The sequence below is a fragment of the Pithys albifrons genome, chromosome 15 (genome assembly GCF_047495875.1).
Source record: "Pithys albifrons albifrons isolate INPA30051 chromosome 15, PitAlb_v1, whole genome shotgun sequence".
In the NCBI taxonomy this organism is placed as follows: domain Eukaryota; kingdom Metazoa; phylum Chordata; class Aves; order Passeriformes; family Thamnophilidae; genus Pithys; species Pithys albifrons.
The window spans coordinates 7,705,499-7,723,246 of NC_092472.1; the positions used below are offsets into that span (position 1 = coordinate 7,705,499).

At 42.0% G+C, this 17,748-nt stretch overlaps 1 protein-coding gene across 2 annotated transcripts in view; it reads left to right on the forward strand.

Moving 5' to 3' along the window:
• The window catches only part of JAKMIP2 (janus kinase and microtubule interacting protein 2), a 49,282-nt gene extending 32,227 nt beyond the window's left edge, over nucleotides 1-17,055 (forward strand). The window contains exons 11-22 of one of the 2 annotated variants that reach the window (XM_071570277.1): nucleotides 301-384; nucleotides 682-744; nucleotides 913-1,011; nucleotides 2,364-2,462; nucleotides 2,782-2,835; nucleotides 3,588-3,653; nucleotides 4,483-4,551; nucleotides 5,555-5,632; nucleotides 6,237-6,440; nucleotides 6,900-6,965; nucleotides 7,571-7,643; nucleotides 12,932-17,055. In XM_071570277.1, the coding sequence (XP_071426378.1) occupies nucleotides 301-384; nucleotides 682-744; nucleotides 913-1,011; nucleotides 2,364-2,462; nucleotides 2,782-2,835; nucleotides 3,588-3,653; nucleotides 4,483-4,551; nucleotides 5,555-5,632; nucleotides 6,237-6,440; nucleotides 6,900-6,965; nucleotides 7,571-7,621 (933 nt within the window). In that variant the 3' untranslated portion in view covers nucleotides 7,622-7,643; nucleotides 12,932-17,055. Of the gene's footprint in view, nucleotides 1-300; nucleotides 385-681; nucleotides 745-912; nucleotides 1,012-2,363; nucleotides 2,463-2,781; nucleotides 2,836-3,587; nucleotides 3,654-4,482; nucleotides 4,552-5,554; nucleotides 5,633-6,236; nucleotides 6,441-6,899; nucleotides 6,966-7,570; nucleotides 7,644-11,476; nucleotides 11,581-12,931 lie in introns of those variants that run through there. The other variant, XM_071570278.1, reaches the window with a different exon arrangement.
• Nucleotides 17,056-17,748: the final 693 nt, after the last annotated feature.

Sequence of the window (17,748 nt, forward strand, 5' to 3'; positions counted from 1 at the left end):
TAGGATCTTTGAGCAAAGTACCCCAAACTTCTGAGCTTGCATTTTGCTGCTCTGATGTAATCCATGGTAATATCAGACTCAGGTGGAGAACTGGGACTGATGCACCAGTCTGTTCCCTTGTGTCATCTGTGTGCCAGTCTGAGGGGTGGCACGAAACATCACTGAGTCAGAATCTTTCTAACTGTTTCTCACTTAGTGGAACTGACAGCATGAAGCCAGGCTCTGCTAGTTTTGATTTCTTTTTAATACCAGTCACATTGTGGTTTTGTTACTGTTTAATGCTGTGTCTGACTTCAATAGGCTCAGGAGCAGCTCCAAGCTGAAGTCCAGAGGTATAGAGCCAAAATAGAAGATCTGGAGAAAACTTTGGCACAGAAAGGGCAGGTAAGTAATTCTTGGGGGTTTTTTTCCTATTTTATATCTTGCCTGCTCTGCTTACAAAATACCTAGCACAGTTTCACTATAAACTTCCATGAGATGGAATGTTGGTGGTCAGTAAACAGGCAGGTCTAGCAAGGTCAGAAATCATACTACAGCTTGGTAGGCTAATACATCATTCTGTAAATGACAGTTTGTTCCTCTAGGATTTTAAAGCCTAAATACTGTGGCTCCAGTTTTCAATAAATGTGCCCAGCCTCATGGAATTTGATTATTCTGTAACAGTACTGCTTCATCCAACAGGACTCACACTGGGTGGAAGACAAGCAGCTTTTCATTAAGAGGAACCAAGAGCTTTTAGACAAGGTACGGTCCCAAGTTTTGCTCATTTGCTCTGAAGGGTTATCTGGATCCTGTGAATCCTGTCTAGGATTTGGATTTTGCACAGTCTATGCTATCTCAACTACTACTCACCAAACATGTAATGTTTCTTGTAACAGTCACACAGATCTTGATTTTAAATATTTTTGTTAGATAGAGAAACTGGAAGCAGAAAACAACCGTCTGCAACAGGAGCTGCAGGATGCCCGAGACCAGAACGAGCTGCTGGAGTTCCGCAACCTTGAGCTGGAGGTGATGGATGGGCTCCTTTCAGTAGAGCTGGTAGAAAATTAAATGAGTGTGCTTGCACTGGCCACCCACTTTAATCAAGGATTTGCACAAGTGTTGTTGCAATAAGACAGAGTAATAAATCAGGCCCAGCATTTTCAGTTGTGAGCTGAAGTATGTCAGCTCTAATATGCTGGAAATAGAAAGCTGGTTCACCTCACCCTGAGCCAGGTGCCCAGCATGCACAGGTGAGCTCAGCTGATTAACATCAGTGTGCCTCTTACTATACCTGTGGCCATGATTTTTCCAGGACTTTGGAGCAGCCTGTCTGCCCATGTGCAAGTGCTGTCCCTTTGGTGGGCACTGGGCACTTTCCCTGTGGAGCCCCTCTCCTTATGACCTGCACTGGGTACAATGGTCCCTCAGGTGTCTCTGGACATTGATGCACCTCTATGGGTGGCCAAAGCACTGGGCCAGACCTCAGGCTGCTTCTCTGCAGACTGCCCCTAGTAACAGACTGTTCTTTGGAGCACCACCCTACCAAAACTTCACCTGCTCTTTTCCCCAGTATAAGCTGGTTTATTTTTCAGTTGTTCAGTTCAGTAGCTGTCCAAGGCCAAACAGTTGCCACACAGGGCTTTTCCTGGGTCTCCTAAATCAGTGCTGTGTCAGACTTCCCCCTTATTTATAGAACTCTCCCACAGTTTTACCTGACAGCTGTGTTTCCATATAACAGGGAGCTGGACTGATCAAGTGAATTACGTGTTCATAAACCAAAAATATATTTCAAAGTGAAGCTTTATCTTCACTTCTGTGCTTGCCTGAATGCCTGAAAGGAACAAGAAATAACATCTTCAAATTTTTATTTTTGCCTTTGATCCTTTAAAACTGGACAAATATTTACAAATTTTAAGCAATAAAGGTGTATAAATAGCTAAGCTGATCAGCATCTCTGAACATATTGTTTTCCACAGATGTTGGAATACACAACATACCAGGATGAGCAAATGTGTAATCTGAGTGTCCTAATAGTCTAAAGTCAAACACCTGTTTCTAATGAGAGCATTTACAAGATGTAGTTGTTCGACACTTCATAAAGCAAATAACTTGAATCTTACTGAGGTGACACCCTTTCAACAGACAATTTGCAAATCGACATAATTCATCAGATAATCTCCTGTAAAACAATTGGCTTGGGTTTAGGATCCTGTCCCACTTGGCCCACTTTTCAGACTAGGTCTAAATGTTTCTTCCTTAGACTTGTAAAATGAGAAGCTTGGCTTTGCAAAGCCTGACATAAACAGCATCTGTAGCATTTTCTGTGTGCATCTCCTGCTTTCTAATATCTTCTCTGGTATGTTTCAATTTATTTACAGGAAAGAGAGAGACGGTCCCCACCATTTAATCTCCAGATTCACCCATTCTCAGATGGTGTGAGTGCTCTACAGATCTACTGCATGAAGGAAGGAGTTAAGGTAGGTCAGTTTTACAAGGCAGTGCTTCTCCCTGCAGGAGTGGTGGGTGTTGCCCATAGAACCCTTTACTAATAACTCCACTACACTTCAGGCATTTAAACTCAGTCTAATGTAGGAGTGTGATGATTGATGCAGTTTGGTTAGACACAGAATTCTCACCAGAATGATAAAATCTGGTTCAGAAGCAACTGAAATTGTATGCTGCATTTGCACAGGATAAAACAAAATGACTGATTTCCACATGTTTCATAGGAGGGATGGGTAATGCAGCCATGATAAAAGGTGCATGCTGTGGCTTTACCTTACTCTCTCTTTGCAGGATGTCAGCATCCCAGACCTCATAAAGCAGTTAGACATCCTGGGTGATAATGGGGTAAGTTGAAATGGGAGATATTTTTCCTTTGCAAGCTGCATTTTGTACAGTACAGTAAGTGATACCTATAATTATTGTGGTTTTCTAAGATCCTTGTTAAATTATGCATCTTTTATGTCTGGTTTAGCAGAGTGGCCAAAGACCACTGATATTTGAAGCTAGGCTTGACTTTACTCCATTCACTCAGGAAAACACATGAATTAATTTGGCAGTCTGAGTCAACCACTCTTCATCAGGACTAAGTTGCCTTCAAAACAGTTTTGTAAATAGGCAAAAGTTACCAAATTCCCTTGTGGCTTTCTAAGAGGGCATTGCTGTCCACATAAAAGAGATCATCCTGTATCTCTGGCTAACAGTAGATATGTCTTAAGAAAGTGTTTGAAAAATAAAAATGAAGAATCATGATTGTCTACTCATGTGCAGGTGTCAATCAGCCTTATTTTTACATAAGCTTTAATGGATATCCAGCTTTGTAGAACTAACATGAAGACAAACAAATGGGTCTAATTTTAGTTTACATTATTCATAAGGTGCAATTTAATGAGGACATACAGTTAGTCCATATCATACAGAAGGGCAAATGCAGTAGTCTTTTTAATATTTTAACAGATTTCGAATGTTTCAATGGGAACAGGATATTCAGGGCTATAGGGTACCTCTGAAAACTGTAGATCTGATCTGTAGGCTGGATTGTCTTTCTTTATGCAGGAAACTGGTGCCAACTTTCTTCTTTCCTCTCTCCCTCTTCACAGAATTTAAGGAATGAAGAACAGGTGGCCATAATTCAGGCTTCCACAGTGTTGTCCTTGGCAGAAAAGGTAAATTGTGTGCTCCCTTTTCTCATGTGTTATCTAAACCTCATCTAACACATTTTCTGCCTTATTGTTGTCGTCAATATTGTCAAACTTTCTAGTGTTCGAAGTGATTCCCCAAGTAAAGTAAATCATGCCAGCAGAGTCCCAAACACCTTGCTAAAAGCAGCAAAAATATCTGACTCAGCTGGGCCAAGTTCTGAAGTAAAAAAAACTGCAAGTACAAAAGGATATCAAATGAAACCTGAAATTGAAAACTGAATGAGAAACCAGTAGACATTTAAGCCATAAATAAGGTATAGTTTGGGATTTCTAGTTCTGAGATTTCTGAAGCCTCTGAAGGGCTCTATATGCCTAAAATTTCACTGAAAGTATGTGTCTAAGTTCCTTGTTCAAGAGATTAAAAAGAATGGGGGTTGGTTAAAATTGCTTTCTGAGGCTCAAATGCAACACAGTTTTGTCAACTTGACAGCTTCAAAGGACGCTACTCAACAATTCCTCCTTTGCAAGCAGAATTGCCATCTAGCCAGCTAAGCTATTTGAGGTGCTACAGGCCCATTGTGGGCCTTTATCCATGGGATGAAATTGGTTCCCTGTCCATCCAAGGACATGTGCTTTCCCATCTTTCAGTGACTCAGCAATGGTGACTCAGTTGCTGTTTCCCTGCAGACATCCTGGCTGCCTCTGTCACGGGAGAACAGCCTCAAGATGAGCCCAGAACTAGCAAGAGGTTACTAAAGACAGACTATCAAAATGCTGTAGATATATCCCACTTGCCACTGCTTGTGTGCCTAGAAAACTTAGCAGGTTACAGCTCTCATTGTCTTCCCTCCAGTGGATCCAGCAGATTGAGGGAGCTGAAGCTGCTCTGCATCAGAAAATGATGGAACTGGAAAGTGATATGGTAAGAAAACTCTCCCTATTACACATTTTGGGGACACTGAATGTGTCACACTTAGTTGATGTGCCAAAAAAATAACTAGGAAAAGTCTGTTGGCAAATGAACTATGCAGCTTTTCTCTGATTATTGGTGAATCCATTGAATTGTTTCTGGTCTGGTTCACATACAACAGCAGAATAACAGAAATAGGGAAAGTTTGGAAACTTCCTCTGTCTTTTAATGAGGATGGCTGTTTCTTAATAAGTACAGAGGGCTCAAAGATTGCTCAGTAATTTTCAGAGATGTAAATGCCTGCACTCTGTCTCATAAGATTCACACTCTAAACATCAGCTGTTGTATTGCATTTTATTCAGAACCAGAATATGAGAAACTAATGAATTATAATATTGTTTGCTTTCATTACATGTTAAGTAAAGTTGGTACCTTACCTTCCCCTTACTCTAGTTAAAGGCAGTAACCTACAAGATGAACAACCATAACTACAAGGGTTAGAGAGCTGTAGTGGCTTGAATTCTGTTCCTGAGGTATGTCTGTACTTGAGTCTATTCAGTTTGAGGTAGGCTGAGAAGTTAAAGCACAGCTGCTTCCCCCAAGTAATGTGGATATGTCTGTTTAGCTCCTGTTTAGTTTAGTGCACTTTCACACCTCCTCCAAAATAAGAGAAAGCACAAAAGGAGTTGTTCCCTAATGCCAGTGGAGGTATCTTCAGAAAAACCCCACAGAACCCCCTAAGTTAAACTACCAAAATGCTGAGTGATGCCACTGAGGCCAACAGAGAAGATGAATTTAGTTCTAGGTACATCAGATGTATTCCCATACAAGAGCAATCCAAAGCTACTTCCCACTCCTCCTTTTCTAACTGACAGGTATTAATGACTGCAGAGAATCAGTTGAAAACCAGACTCCTCATCCTACTGAATCAGATATCTGTAGATGATTTAATAAAACTTCCAGAAGTATTTGGAGTAACTAATTCACTTTTCTGTCCAAATGATCTTGATTGTAGGAGCAATTTTGCAAAATAAAAGGTTATTTGGAGGAAGAATTAGACTACAGGAAGCAAGCCCTTGACCAAGCATACATGGTATGTACAAAGGAAATTCTGCAGCACATACTGGCCAGCCTTGCTATAGGACACACACTTGTTGAATCAGGAAGAGGTTTTTGCTCTTTTCTTAGTATTGGGTTTTTTTAAATTTGACTTTTTTCTCATTCTTTGAGAATGTACTAGCATGCAGTCTGCACAGCTTCAACACAACATCTTGCCTTTTTATGTCATAAAAAGGCACACCTCCTGAAGCCTGAAACACTTTTGTCAGTTAAAGGCAGATATTGCTCATTAATGTCAGCTTGTCCAAGTGGAGTTTTTTAGCACAATGGGTTGAAATTTTGGAATTGGTGAAATATTTTACACTTAAAATAGGTATGAAAATTCTCTCCAACTTCATCTCTGTAACTGCATAAAAAAGAATGAAGATTTCGATGAAAATTAGTATTTAAATATTTTTAAAGTTCACATCCTTTTTTCAGAACACAGAACCATTTTCTGAGTTCTGTTTCTCACATTTTTGCACAATTGAGCGCAGGGGCCACATCTCATGCAGGGAATCTGCCACCAATCCCCCAGTTCCCAATGTGTTTTAAACCATATTTCATCTCTAATTGGCTTTTGGTATTACATCAACCAGAGGATCCAGGAACTTGAAGCCACCTTGTACAATGCTTTGCAGCAAGAAACAGTGATAAAGTTTGGGGAACTACTCACTGAAAAACAGCAGGAAGAGCTGAGGACAGCAGTAGAAAAGCTAAGACGTCAGATGCTGAGGAAGAGCAGAGAGTACGATTGCCAGATTCTTCAGGAGAGGATGGAGCTGCTCCAGCAGGCTCACCAGGTATGAAAAAGGAGCCACACATCTATCTACTCAGCCTTGCTGTGTAAGAACACAGTCTGAGGTTAGATTTAGCCAAGCTCCTGGCCATGAGAGAACCTGGCATCTGCTTTTTCAATTGTTTCATACTTTATCTCTTTTCTGTGCATGCAAACAGATCCTACACTTTCCATCTGTTTAGTAAAGGATTAATAAAAAAACATACTGTGAAACAGAGGCACCATTGATACTGATTTCCAGCATTTGAGGATCCAATTACATGTACACAGGATCACATTTTGAGCAGTTGCACACATGGCAAAGCTGTGGTTTGGCAGGGGAAGTGAAGGGAGTCACAAGATTATCCCTGCCACAGAAGTGGATTTGTTGATTTCTAGGTTTTTGCACTTGGAACATTAAGTTAGTTGTTCAGTGAAGATTTACTGAGAATTTAATGAAGATGCTTTCTTTTCTGATTTCCAGAGGATCCGAGATTTAGAAGATAAAACTGATATCCAGAAGAGACAAATTAAGGATCTGGAGGAAAAGGTTGGTTTCCTTATGGTTATGAAACAAGCTGATCAACTTTGGTTTGAAAGTGGGGTCCTAGTTCTCTTGAACTGCACAACCTTTCTGTTCCACCCAATCAACTGAACCCATTGGTGGTGATCGACTCTCCTACAGATACTACATTATTAAACCTGCTTAACTGTTAATTAATTTAATTGTTAATTTAATTGTTAATTCATTTAATTGTTAATAAATATATGTATGTGTATGTATGCATATATACATAGATCTATTCCTAGGCTATTTTCAGCATGGATTGCAGCCACTGTTTTGTAATGCACTTACAAATACTCCCCATGCTATTTTTGATATCCACCTTTGTGACTTAAGTCAATCCATGGGGTTTTGTAGTAACAGTTATACCCCAGGTTTTCAATATTGTGCCAATTGTAGTCCATCACCAGAAATAACAGGGTCTGTTTTCTAAGCATGGGAGGTGGTATGGTACCTAGAGAAGTAACTAGGGGAATACAGTGTTTTCTGAATGCATAGTTACTCCAGTTGTTCTACAGAGTGCAAAATTAATTCTGATGCTTACAATGCCATTACCTTTAGTTTTTAACAACCTTCTTTTTCTTCTGCAGTTTCTATTTCTATTCTTGTTCTTCTCTCTTGCCTTTATTCTTTGGCCTTGATGTCAATGTGCCTCTTGGAAAGGTAAGACTGTTTTATTTATTTCCCCAAAGCTAGTGCTTCTTGCACAGAGCTGAGGATCACAGCCTTGTGTGTTCTTGTGGATGTTTGGAGTCAGCAAATTTAACAGGTTTTTGTTGTCAGTTTGTAATAGTTCACAGTAGGGTGTTGTCATACTCCTGAGTTACTGGTGATACTGTGCTATTCAGAATTGTAAAAACAAAAGCTAACAAGCATTTGACAATATGAAATAGCCAAGAGAATTGCAGGTAAAATTCAATGTTGGTGTTTGCAAAGGGATGTAGATAGAAAAGAATTATAATAACCTCAACCATATATATATTGTGATGTGCTCTGAAGTGACACTCAGGAAATAAATCAGGAGGCTGTAACAGGTAGAACTCCATGTCCAGCAGCAGGAAAGATGCAAAAAAGGGCAAAGAAGACTGATCAGCTGCAGAGAGACAGGAAGGGAGAGAGAGATGGAAGGATTTTTCTGGCTCAGGAAGTGACACTATTAAAAGGAGGTATTGGAGCGGTCTAGAAAATTTATCATAGAATGGATGGACGGATGGACAGCTTACTATCATTCACTGTCTCCTCTAATACAAGCAGTTGTCATGTGATAATCTTCAACTAAACAAAAATTCATAATTAACCGTACAGAATTTAAAGAAGTCTCTGCCACAACATGCTAGGCAGAAAGTTCAGAGTTCAAAAAGCAATGTGAAGATGGGCAAATAAATCAGAGAACTGTAATGGTCCCATTTTTCCATCTATGCTGGGATATCCAGGATAACAGAAGTAGAACATAGCCTAGAAAATGTTACATTAAAGTCTCAAGAACATGTCATGATGGGACGGAGTTTTCTGATTTGGGGACAGAGCCATACCATTGAATTTCTCACTGTATCTCTTGGCTCTGGCTTCTGCTATGTCAATGAATAAATTCCTCTGCTCTGCACTTAAGGCAAGCTGAGAATACAGTTGTGTGAACGATATTCTGCCATGTCCTTCCACCGTTTGTGCAGCTCAGCCTTTCTTTCCAGGTGCAATACAAGGTATTGATTATAATTAAGTGGCATGAGTCCAATTCAGTGGGGTTTCCTTTTCCCTTTAAGGAAAAAAACCCTACTTTGTGCTTCATTCCAGCTAGATCAAGGATTTCATTTGCAGTTTTGTGGAGATGCAGACACAAGTCTGAGAATTATCCACATCAAATGGGAATCCACTGTCTCCTTGTCCAGACAGACCTCAAAAGGAATGCTTCTTCCATGGCTGAGGCAGCAATACATGGGGAGGTTGGGCCGGGTGGGGAATGAGCTGTAGAAAAGAATCAGAGGCATGTGGACAGATCAGTGATCACAGCTCTTGTAACCAGCAGCAAATATCGTTATTGAGCTGCTGCTATTTAAAACATACTGCCTCGATCCAGTGATCATTAAACAGATTAAGTTCTGACTGCATACTTATTAATGTTCCTGCTGCAGGGTTTCTGGGAACCATGACACAGCACAGCAGTTGCCAGATGTTTAGAGTGACTGTGACTACTGAAAATTTGACTTTACAATTTCCTGCTTAATCATATTGGGAAAAAGATCAGGAAGCCTTCTGAAACAGCCAAATTATGTACAGGATAATTTTAAGAAGCTAAAATTTTCACATTACACAGTAGTAGCAAATAGTTTTATATGACTGTGTCTTCTGCTGTACTGCAGAATCATGAGCCCAGAACAAGCAGTCAACCTAGGGCAGATTCCAAATTAAAAAAAATCTTGGATTTAAAGTGCAGCTTGAAAACTCACAGGAATTAATAGCAACATTTGCAAGAACCTATCTGAGTTTTTTCCATTTGCCTGTAGTGTCATCCTTTTTCAGTTCCTCTTACAGCTACAATAATGTCCTTGTGCAGTATGTGAGAAAAACTTGGGCAATAAGAGGCTCAGAGTTTTCTGTATATATACATTTTACACCTCTATTTTTCTCCCTATATTGGTCTGGACTTGGTTCTCTAGTGAGTATTTACATCTGGTACAGCTACAGAATTGGTAAGAAGCTTATGCATCCTAGTTTTACCAACACTGGTATTGACTGTGGTGGAAAAAAATAAGAAGCCAGGGGGTACCTCAAAAGACATCATTTGCTCAGTTTAAGTCGCCTTGATTAAAAATGCATTCATGACATTCAACTACTGAACAGTGCTTGCTACTCCTATCTCTTTTAAGATGAAGCATGCAGTAAAGTCTGCAGTAGAGCATACATCCTGAGAAATACAAATTAAAATTTTCATTAATATTAGAACTCATCAGGAAATGGTGTCTTCCTGATTTTTACATGGTTTTTAGTTTTGAAAATAGGTTCTTATTTCAAGTTTAATAAAAACATCACTGGTAGATGCAAATGACAAAAATATTTTTAAGAAAGCATAAAAAGAATTTTTATTTATACATATGACATATTTTTCATTAGAATAGAAAGAGATGATTTACATGAAAAATTTAACTGTAATTGAACTTAGAATAGGAAGTCCCTAGTCCTGGGAAAAAAATGCCAATGTGTGCTTCTTGAGACTGTCTGCGTGGTTAAGTAGGCCAGCACAGAGGAGAAAGGAAGGCATGCTGAGAGCTACAGACCTTACAGACAAGAAACTTGGCTTTTCAAGAATTGCAATTATATAGCAGTATCTTTTGAAATAAGCATTTCCCAAAACAGAAAAGAAAATCCCCTATTATTCTGCCATTGGAATTCCAGTTATGCTGATTAACCTTTTGTCTTGGAGCCTATGAAAACATTTCCAGTGCCTTTTAAGATTTCAGTGTCTTCATGTGAAGAAAAAATGTGTTTGAGCAGCCCCACAATGGGCTCTGCAATGTGCTCGAAGTCAGACTGCATTCTTCATTGCAGAGCAGCCATTCCTTCCCTCTTCTCAAAGCAGGAAGGGGAGAACCAAGAATAGAAACTGAGAAGAATCAAGACCATCTAAAATACAACACCTCCACATTTGCTGATAAACACTGACATCCTTTTGGCCTAATTTAAGGGCAGAGATTAGCTGATTAGAAAAGTTAATGAGGAGTTTACTGGCAGAACTTTCTCCTAAACTTCTGGCAGGTTTGCTATTACTCACTTGTAGTCACTTTGTCCGCAGGGGCTGCTGGGTCCCATCCAGCTCTCACTCCCTGCTGAGCTGATGCCACCTCAGTGGTGTATTCCTTAAGTAGGGCTAACAGTCAAGGGCAGCATAAGCCCTTCTCTGCTGTCTTTAGGGCTCACAGGACTGTGCCAGCTGCAGCATTGACTGTGATGTCACTGCAGGGGGTTTACATGGATCCCTTAGGAACTGTGTCAAGACTTCACTTCCACCCTACACCCCCAGCCTGGCCCATCTCCTTCAGTGGGTTTTCCTCTTGTTTTACAGAGCACCTAAGGTTTGGCAGGTGTAAATCCCTTTGGAGACCATAGGAAGGCTGCTCTAACTACAGTGCCAAGATGAGTTTCACTCATGGAGTTCACTGTTGCTGCATAGTGGCTGGTCCCCAGGGTACTCAGTGGTCTAATTCCCCATAGAGAGGATCAGAAGCATCAGTGAGAGCTGAAATGTGGTTTACAGCCCCAGAGGGCCTGCTGGTGGGTTGTGCCACTCCTAGGACCACCCAGGAGATAAAGGATTCTTTTGCATATTTGGCTTTATGAATGTCAGGTAGGAATCAAGAATATGGATTAGAGTGAGCTGAGAGACAGAGAAAGAAGCCAGGACAGTGATGGAGATAAAGAGGATGGGACATTGACTATGAAAGTGGGAAAAATCTTGTGGGTGAGGTGTGTGTGTGGGATACATAAACTCAATGCTTTTCCAGAGGATCTGCACTGCTGTGAACTCCCTTGAACTGTAAAGAGAGCTGCAGCAGGCCCAGCATCACAGCACGCATGATACCTGTAGAGTGTTTTACCAAGGCCAGTCACTCCACAGGTGCAAAGCATCAAGTCTTGTAGCAGTTCCTCAAAAACAAGGCAATGGTAAGCTCCTCGTCCCCTGCCTTCACCCCTTCAGTTTCCCCCGTGAGATCCTCTGCTTTCAATACCTGAGGGGGAATCTCCAGACAGAAGCAGTTTGGGAACGATGTTGCAAGATTGAAAGGGATTTTAGCAAGACTACATTTTCTGAGGCTGGAAAACATGGAATTGGAGAGTATTGATTTGTGTCTCCCATTCACATTAAAAACCACCTGCCTTCCCAGGTGACTAACTTAACAAAGGTCAGTGTAGCATGGGGCGTGTACCATCAGCATCTCTTCTTCTTACAGCTACTAAGGTATATTGACAGGGGAATCTTTGCAAAATTGCTTTACTTCTACTGAATGCAAGTGAACTGTCTTAACCTTCTTGTAAGGGACTGCAAACAAAACCCACAGCTCTTCCTTGAAACCCACGTAGGGAATGGAGCCACTTGATGGTGAAAGGTCGTTCATGCCTTGGTGCAGTTCATGCCTTGGTGCAGTTTATCCTCTACCGACCTTGTAACCAGCTGAGAGAAAGCCACAGTGCAGTCCCAGTTGATACTTTCTGGTTTCTTTCTTGCCCAGAGTGAACCCAGCACTCGCTGCTGTACTGAGATTACAGGGGACAAGTATGGAGGAAACGATGTGCAGCAGTATATAGTATCCTGAAAAAGAAGCTCTCTAATTCCTGTTTATGCAGGATTTTTCAACCTGCATTGTCTCTGTGCTCGTGAACATACACATTCCCTTATTTGTGATCACAGAAGGAAGTGTGTTCTGTGTGGATTTTGCACCCAGTGAGTTTTACTATGTAGGCTTGAATTGAGAGAACAAAGACAATATATGCCTTTTTTTGCCCTGTTTCCAAACCTGAGAACTAAAATTCTTTTCCATGGGTAGGGAAGGCTTCCTTGGAACAGCAGAAGGCTGTGTTTGCCTCAGTGCTGCATTATCCACAATTCTGGGTTTGCCCTGATACCACAAGGATACTGCCTGCTGCCATGTCTCCTGTCACTGGTGAATTTTAGGCAGCTTTGGTTCAAGGGTCATTGAAACTTGAGCATAACTGTTCACCTGAAGATGCCTGTGAGGACTTTCATGGACCAGAGGGCTGTACTTTGTGGGGTATAAACGGACAGGCTTAGCAAAATATCTGGAATTTTCACAAATGCTTTTCATACAAATGAACAAAAACAGATTAACACTGATAGCTGTTAGAACAGACCTTTTCAGCTTCATCTTGGCTGCTGGGATAGGTAGGTAGAGGAACTTACCACTTATGTGATACAGATGTTCTTTTTTTTTTATTTTTAGAGTGCCCGACCACACAGAGAAGTCCTTATAAAGGCAAATGCTTCCATCCCCGATGAAGAGAATATTGTTTACACCTATTTTAAAAAGTATAAAAATGAACAGCCTGTAGCCAAGACTGCAACCACCTTGTATTTTAAAGCCATCACTCAGAATTTGTTACCTGACAGTTCCTCTCTAAAGCTATGATATATGCTGCATCTAATGAAATTCTATGTGTTGAAATTACAAAAGGGGAAGAAAAATAAGCTGTGAACCTACATCACCTAGGAAGAACTTAAAGGGAAGGAACCACTTTCAGCTGATCTAGTCAGTGTGTCTTGGGCATGGAACCAAAGTTACAACAGAAAAATCTATCCCTGCTGTGCAGGGCAATCTTCTAAATGTCACCCTGTCATCCCACAAATGGATTAAAAGTGAACAGGACAGAGCAGGAGAAACTGGAGCTGTGGAGAGATGCTGACAACCAAGCGCTCGGTTTGAACTGTGTGGCTTTCTGGCTGCAGGGACTCCTGCTCACCCTCTTTGGTTTTAACCTCAGGAACAAATGACAGCTGCAGTGTGTGAGGAAGAAAGGAAAAAAGCCAGTCTGGGTTATTGCAGGATAGGTACAACAGGGTCACCACGTTTTGTGCTTGAGATGGTAACACAGCACCACCCGCCTTGGCCAAGGAAGGGGAGAAGAGGGTGTGTGGTGTAAGGAGGGTTTCCAACAGACTTGAAGCCTTATCTCTCTTCACTGTCCCTCCATGAAGAACAGCCTGTCTACTATCAGATACTTTTCATACTCTTTAAAGACTGCCATTGAGATAATATGACTATACTTGGTTTTACTGTTGAATAATCACTGAGGATCACTGGAATGGACCTACAGAGTAGCTTCTGAGAATGAAAAGTTGGATGTGGGGGGGGAAAGCCAATGGGTCATGTGGATCATGTCCATTTGACATGATCCACAAAGCATCAGCTTCCAACTGTTTTGTCTCATCATGGAACAAATATTTTGGTTCAGCTTGTCAACTGACTTTGTTAGCTGGCTTCCTGATCAATGACACATAAACCAAAAATGGAGAAAAGCTGTGTGAACACAACCTTATTAAGAGTAAGAAGTATCCCTAGTCTGTTTAGATTTTTCCACAGTTAAGAGTAACTAAAAGTAGTTTGCATTTCAGAGCATTACTTACCTCTTCTAATCACAAAGCCTGGAACCTGCCCCTGGTGCCTCCCTGAGGGTCACAGGTCCCATGCCCCCAGTACTCTGTAAAAACCACCCTGAGGAGCATCACCCTGCAGCAAACACTGTGAGGGTCCCATGCTATGGGGAGCAGCAGAGCCAGCTGCCCCCACCCTCACTTTCCCCACTGATGGGTTGGCAGTGCACTTCTCTGTGCCTCTGCTTTCGTTTCCCTGTAAACAGCATCGTGCCTGGTCAGACTTTGGGTTCCTGTGGCAAGGCTGTGTCTTCCGTGAGGGACCCTTAATTTTAACTGGGAGAAACATATGTCTGTACTACAAACTAGAAAATTAAGGGCCAGAATACAGCCTGTGCGTTTACTTGCACCTTCAAAACAAGGCTCACATGTACCAACATCTTACGCACACAGACTGCTCATCAGAAGCTTTTAAAGTGCTTTCCAAAGAGTTTTTCCTTTGTTTGCCTATTTACTTCTACAGATGAAGCAGCTGAGGCACAAAGCAGTGAAGTCACTTGCCACAGCAGCTCAGCAGGTCAAAAGCAGTTCTTGGCCACAGGAGGGAGGAAGTTCCTCTAGTGTTGAGGGTGCCAGCCTCTCACAGATACCTTTTTTTTTTGGTCAAAATAACTTTTAATCACTAATGTCCATTTACCCAACTGCGTTGCAATGCTAGACTCAGTTTCTCTACAAAGTCTCCTATCATCCTTGAATGCCAGGAGATTGTGTTAAGGCTTCCATCAAAGGTTAGAAGTTATCAGCAAGTGATTATTTTCTTGTCATGTTCCTTAAGATTAAATATAGAATGACCACACCTTCCTGGAGCACTCTGGTTCAGCCAAGGGGTTTACTGAGTTCTGCACCAAGCTGTACGTTTGTTTGTTCATTTTTTTAAAAACAGGCTTGTAGGCAGATACATTACGGGACTGCAGGTATGTTGCATGCTCTTTGTTCAAATTCCTTTGTCCCAGCAGAAGTCTCTGTGGATCAGGCTGACCCAAATGTACGTGTACTTTCCATGAGACAGCAGTTCAGTCCTGAAATTCTGGAGTCAGGCCTTGGAAGAGTCTTGCCCCACTCCTATGAGAGCTGGAGGTCACTCAGCAGCTTTACAACAGCTTATTAGCTACTAAAAGGGGGGAGTGCTCTTTGGCTATTCTTTTTTTTCCCTCTGACTCTTTCCTGCCCTCTTGCAGCACCAGTTAATTTCTCACACCATTAGGGTGCTTTCTTCAGCATTAAGATTGGGAGTTAAAGTACTGAGCTCTTGAAGAAGAATGAGCAGCACCTGGTTTCAGTGATGGTGCAATAACTTCCCCCACTGGTTTGGCTGAAAAAAATAAAAAGGACTACAAACATTTATTTCAGGCAATCATAGGGAAGGTTTATGGCACAGATAGAAATATGTAGTTTCAGAACATACCTGACTGATCCTTGAGACTCTCAGAGCTGTGTTGTCGTAATTAATTTCTCTTTTTTACCCAGTTTGCCCTCCCTTACTCCTGTGGGTATATATATGCCTGCAGGTGCTCTGTTCCCAAGGGCTCAGGGTGGGGTAGGGGGTCTGACCACAGCAGACGTGGGGCTGCAAACCCTTCTAAGATTGCTGTTCCCTCAGGGAGCTGAACCACCCCTGCTTTGCCCCCTTGCAGCGTAACACATGCCATGCCTAAAACAGACTTGCTGATTTGAGTTAATACAAACTTTCTGCTAGATCGAAATGAGTTTGATATTTGTGTATATATATATACATGTATCTATATATAGTGTATATGTACATATATATACATATATATGCATATACTTACCTATTCCCTGTTGTATATAGAAATTGTTGCTATAGCTGATGAAGGTATACTACAATCTAGGTATGGGGAACTGAATCTAGGCTCATTTAGCTGCCACAACTGGTCCACTCCTCCAGTTTTATTTCACATCTCATGGGCAACTAGTTTTCTGATCCTTTTTTCTGGACCCTTCCCTGACCTGGGACTTACACTTGGGCTTTCTGCTATTCCTGATGTTCATTGAAGCAAAGGATTGGGAATCTTCCCTTAGGTTAAACCTTAAGCCAACCTCCCCTGCCCAAAACCAAGCAACAAAATAAAATCAATTTACTGCAGCCTTGAGGACAGCAATTAAGCCCTGGATCCCTGCCATCCATCCCTGTTCAGGAGTACCAGCACTCCAGGCTCTCGGTCCCGCCAAAGCAGGAGGGGAGCCAAGGAAGGTGGTGCAAATCGGTTTGAACACAATTTGACTTGTTGCTTTTTTTCCGCTGACCAAGTTGGGAGATTTTAAAGACTATTTCAATTTAAGCACTTCAGATGAGGGCCTGGTTAGGTGAGATGAATTTAGGCAACTGGGGCTGCAGAAGGAAACGGCGCTTCTTGCAGTGTTGTCAGCCTGGCTCACAGCTCCATCCTCCCTTACTGATGTGCCTAGGGGACCATGGAGACTTTTTTGTAGGTATTCTTCCTCTTCCAACCCTCTTTCCTTGTCTCAGTGGGAAGCATCCTCTGAACTCCAACACTTTCTGTCCTGTGGCATCCCAAGAGGTCTGCCTAGGCTCTCCTGACTGGCGCAGGGCTCAGAGAACAGATACACAGCTGCTGGTGATCCAAAGGTTTTCGTGTTCCCCTGCCCTTCCTCACATCAGCACCTCTGTGGTTTTATATATACTTTTTGTTCCCGATTTTTTTGGTGTCTATTCCAGAACAAAATTGTAAATGACTTGGCAGAATGACCCTTTGATAAACACTGGACATGTTATCTGTACTATATGTATTAACGTGTAGGAGAGAATCCTTATTGTATGTAAAGTTTTATGAATGGTTATTTTTTAATTTATGTATTTAATATAGGATTCAATGACCTCTGGTGTTTTAGTTTGTATAAAGAATAAAACAGCAGCATTTTTTAAAAAAAGTCACTTTACATTCACGGAGATATTGGGCATCTGTCTGGAATCTGTGCAGAGGAATCACGTTAAAGCTGAGCTGTGGGGGCCGGCTGGGGTGGTGGCTGTGACAGGGCTCGGGGTGGGGGGACATCGAAGCCGGGGGGCTCTGGATGGGTCGGGAGGCTCTGGCTCTCCAGGATAAATTCGCCAGGGCGGGGCCGCTCTCCCCGCGCACCGCCAGGGGGCAGCACCGGGACAGCGGCTCGGGAGGGACCCGGTGACCGACGAGTGGCCAGTGAGTGACCGGAGTGACCCATGAGTGACCAGTGACCCATGAGGGACCAGTGACTGAGCAGTTACCTGAGAGACGAGTGACTTGAGAGTCCAATTACCTAAGTGACCCATGAGTGACCAGTGACCTCAGGGACCGATGAGTGACCAGTTGCCTGAGTGACCAATGATGTGGGACTGACCAGTGATGCCTAAGAGTGACAATGACCCAGGAGAGACCAATGACCCCCAGAATGACCAATAACCCCTGGGAATCACCAGTAACCCCAGAGTGACCAATAACCCCTGGAAGTGATCAGTAACCCCTGGTTCCCAAGAACTGCAGTTCATGTCTTTAAAAGGTTTTTAGAAAACTGAAACACATAAATGGGTCCAAACCACAGAAATTTGGATCTAGACTGAATTCTCTACTGTTACAGAGTTCAAACATGTTC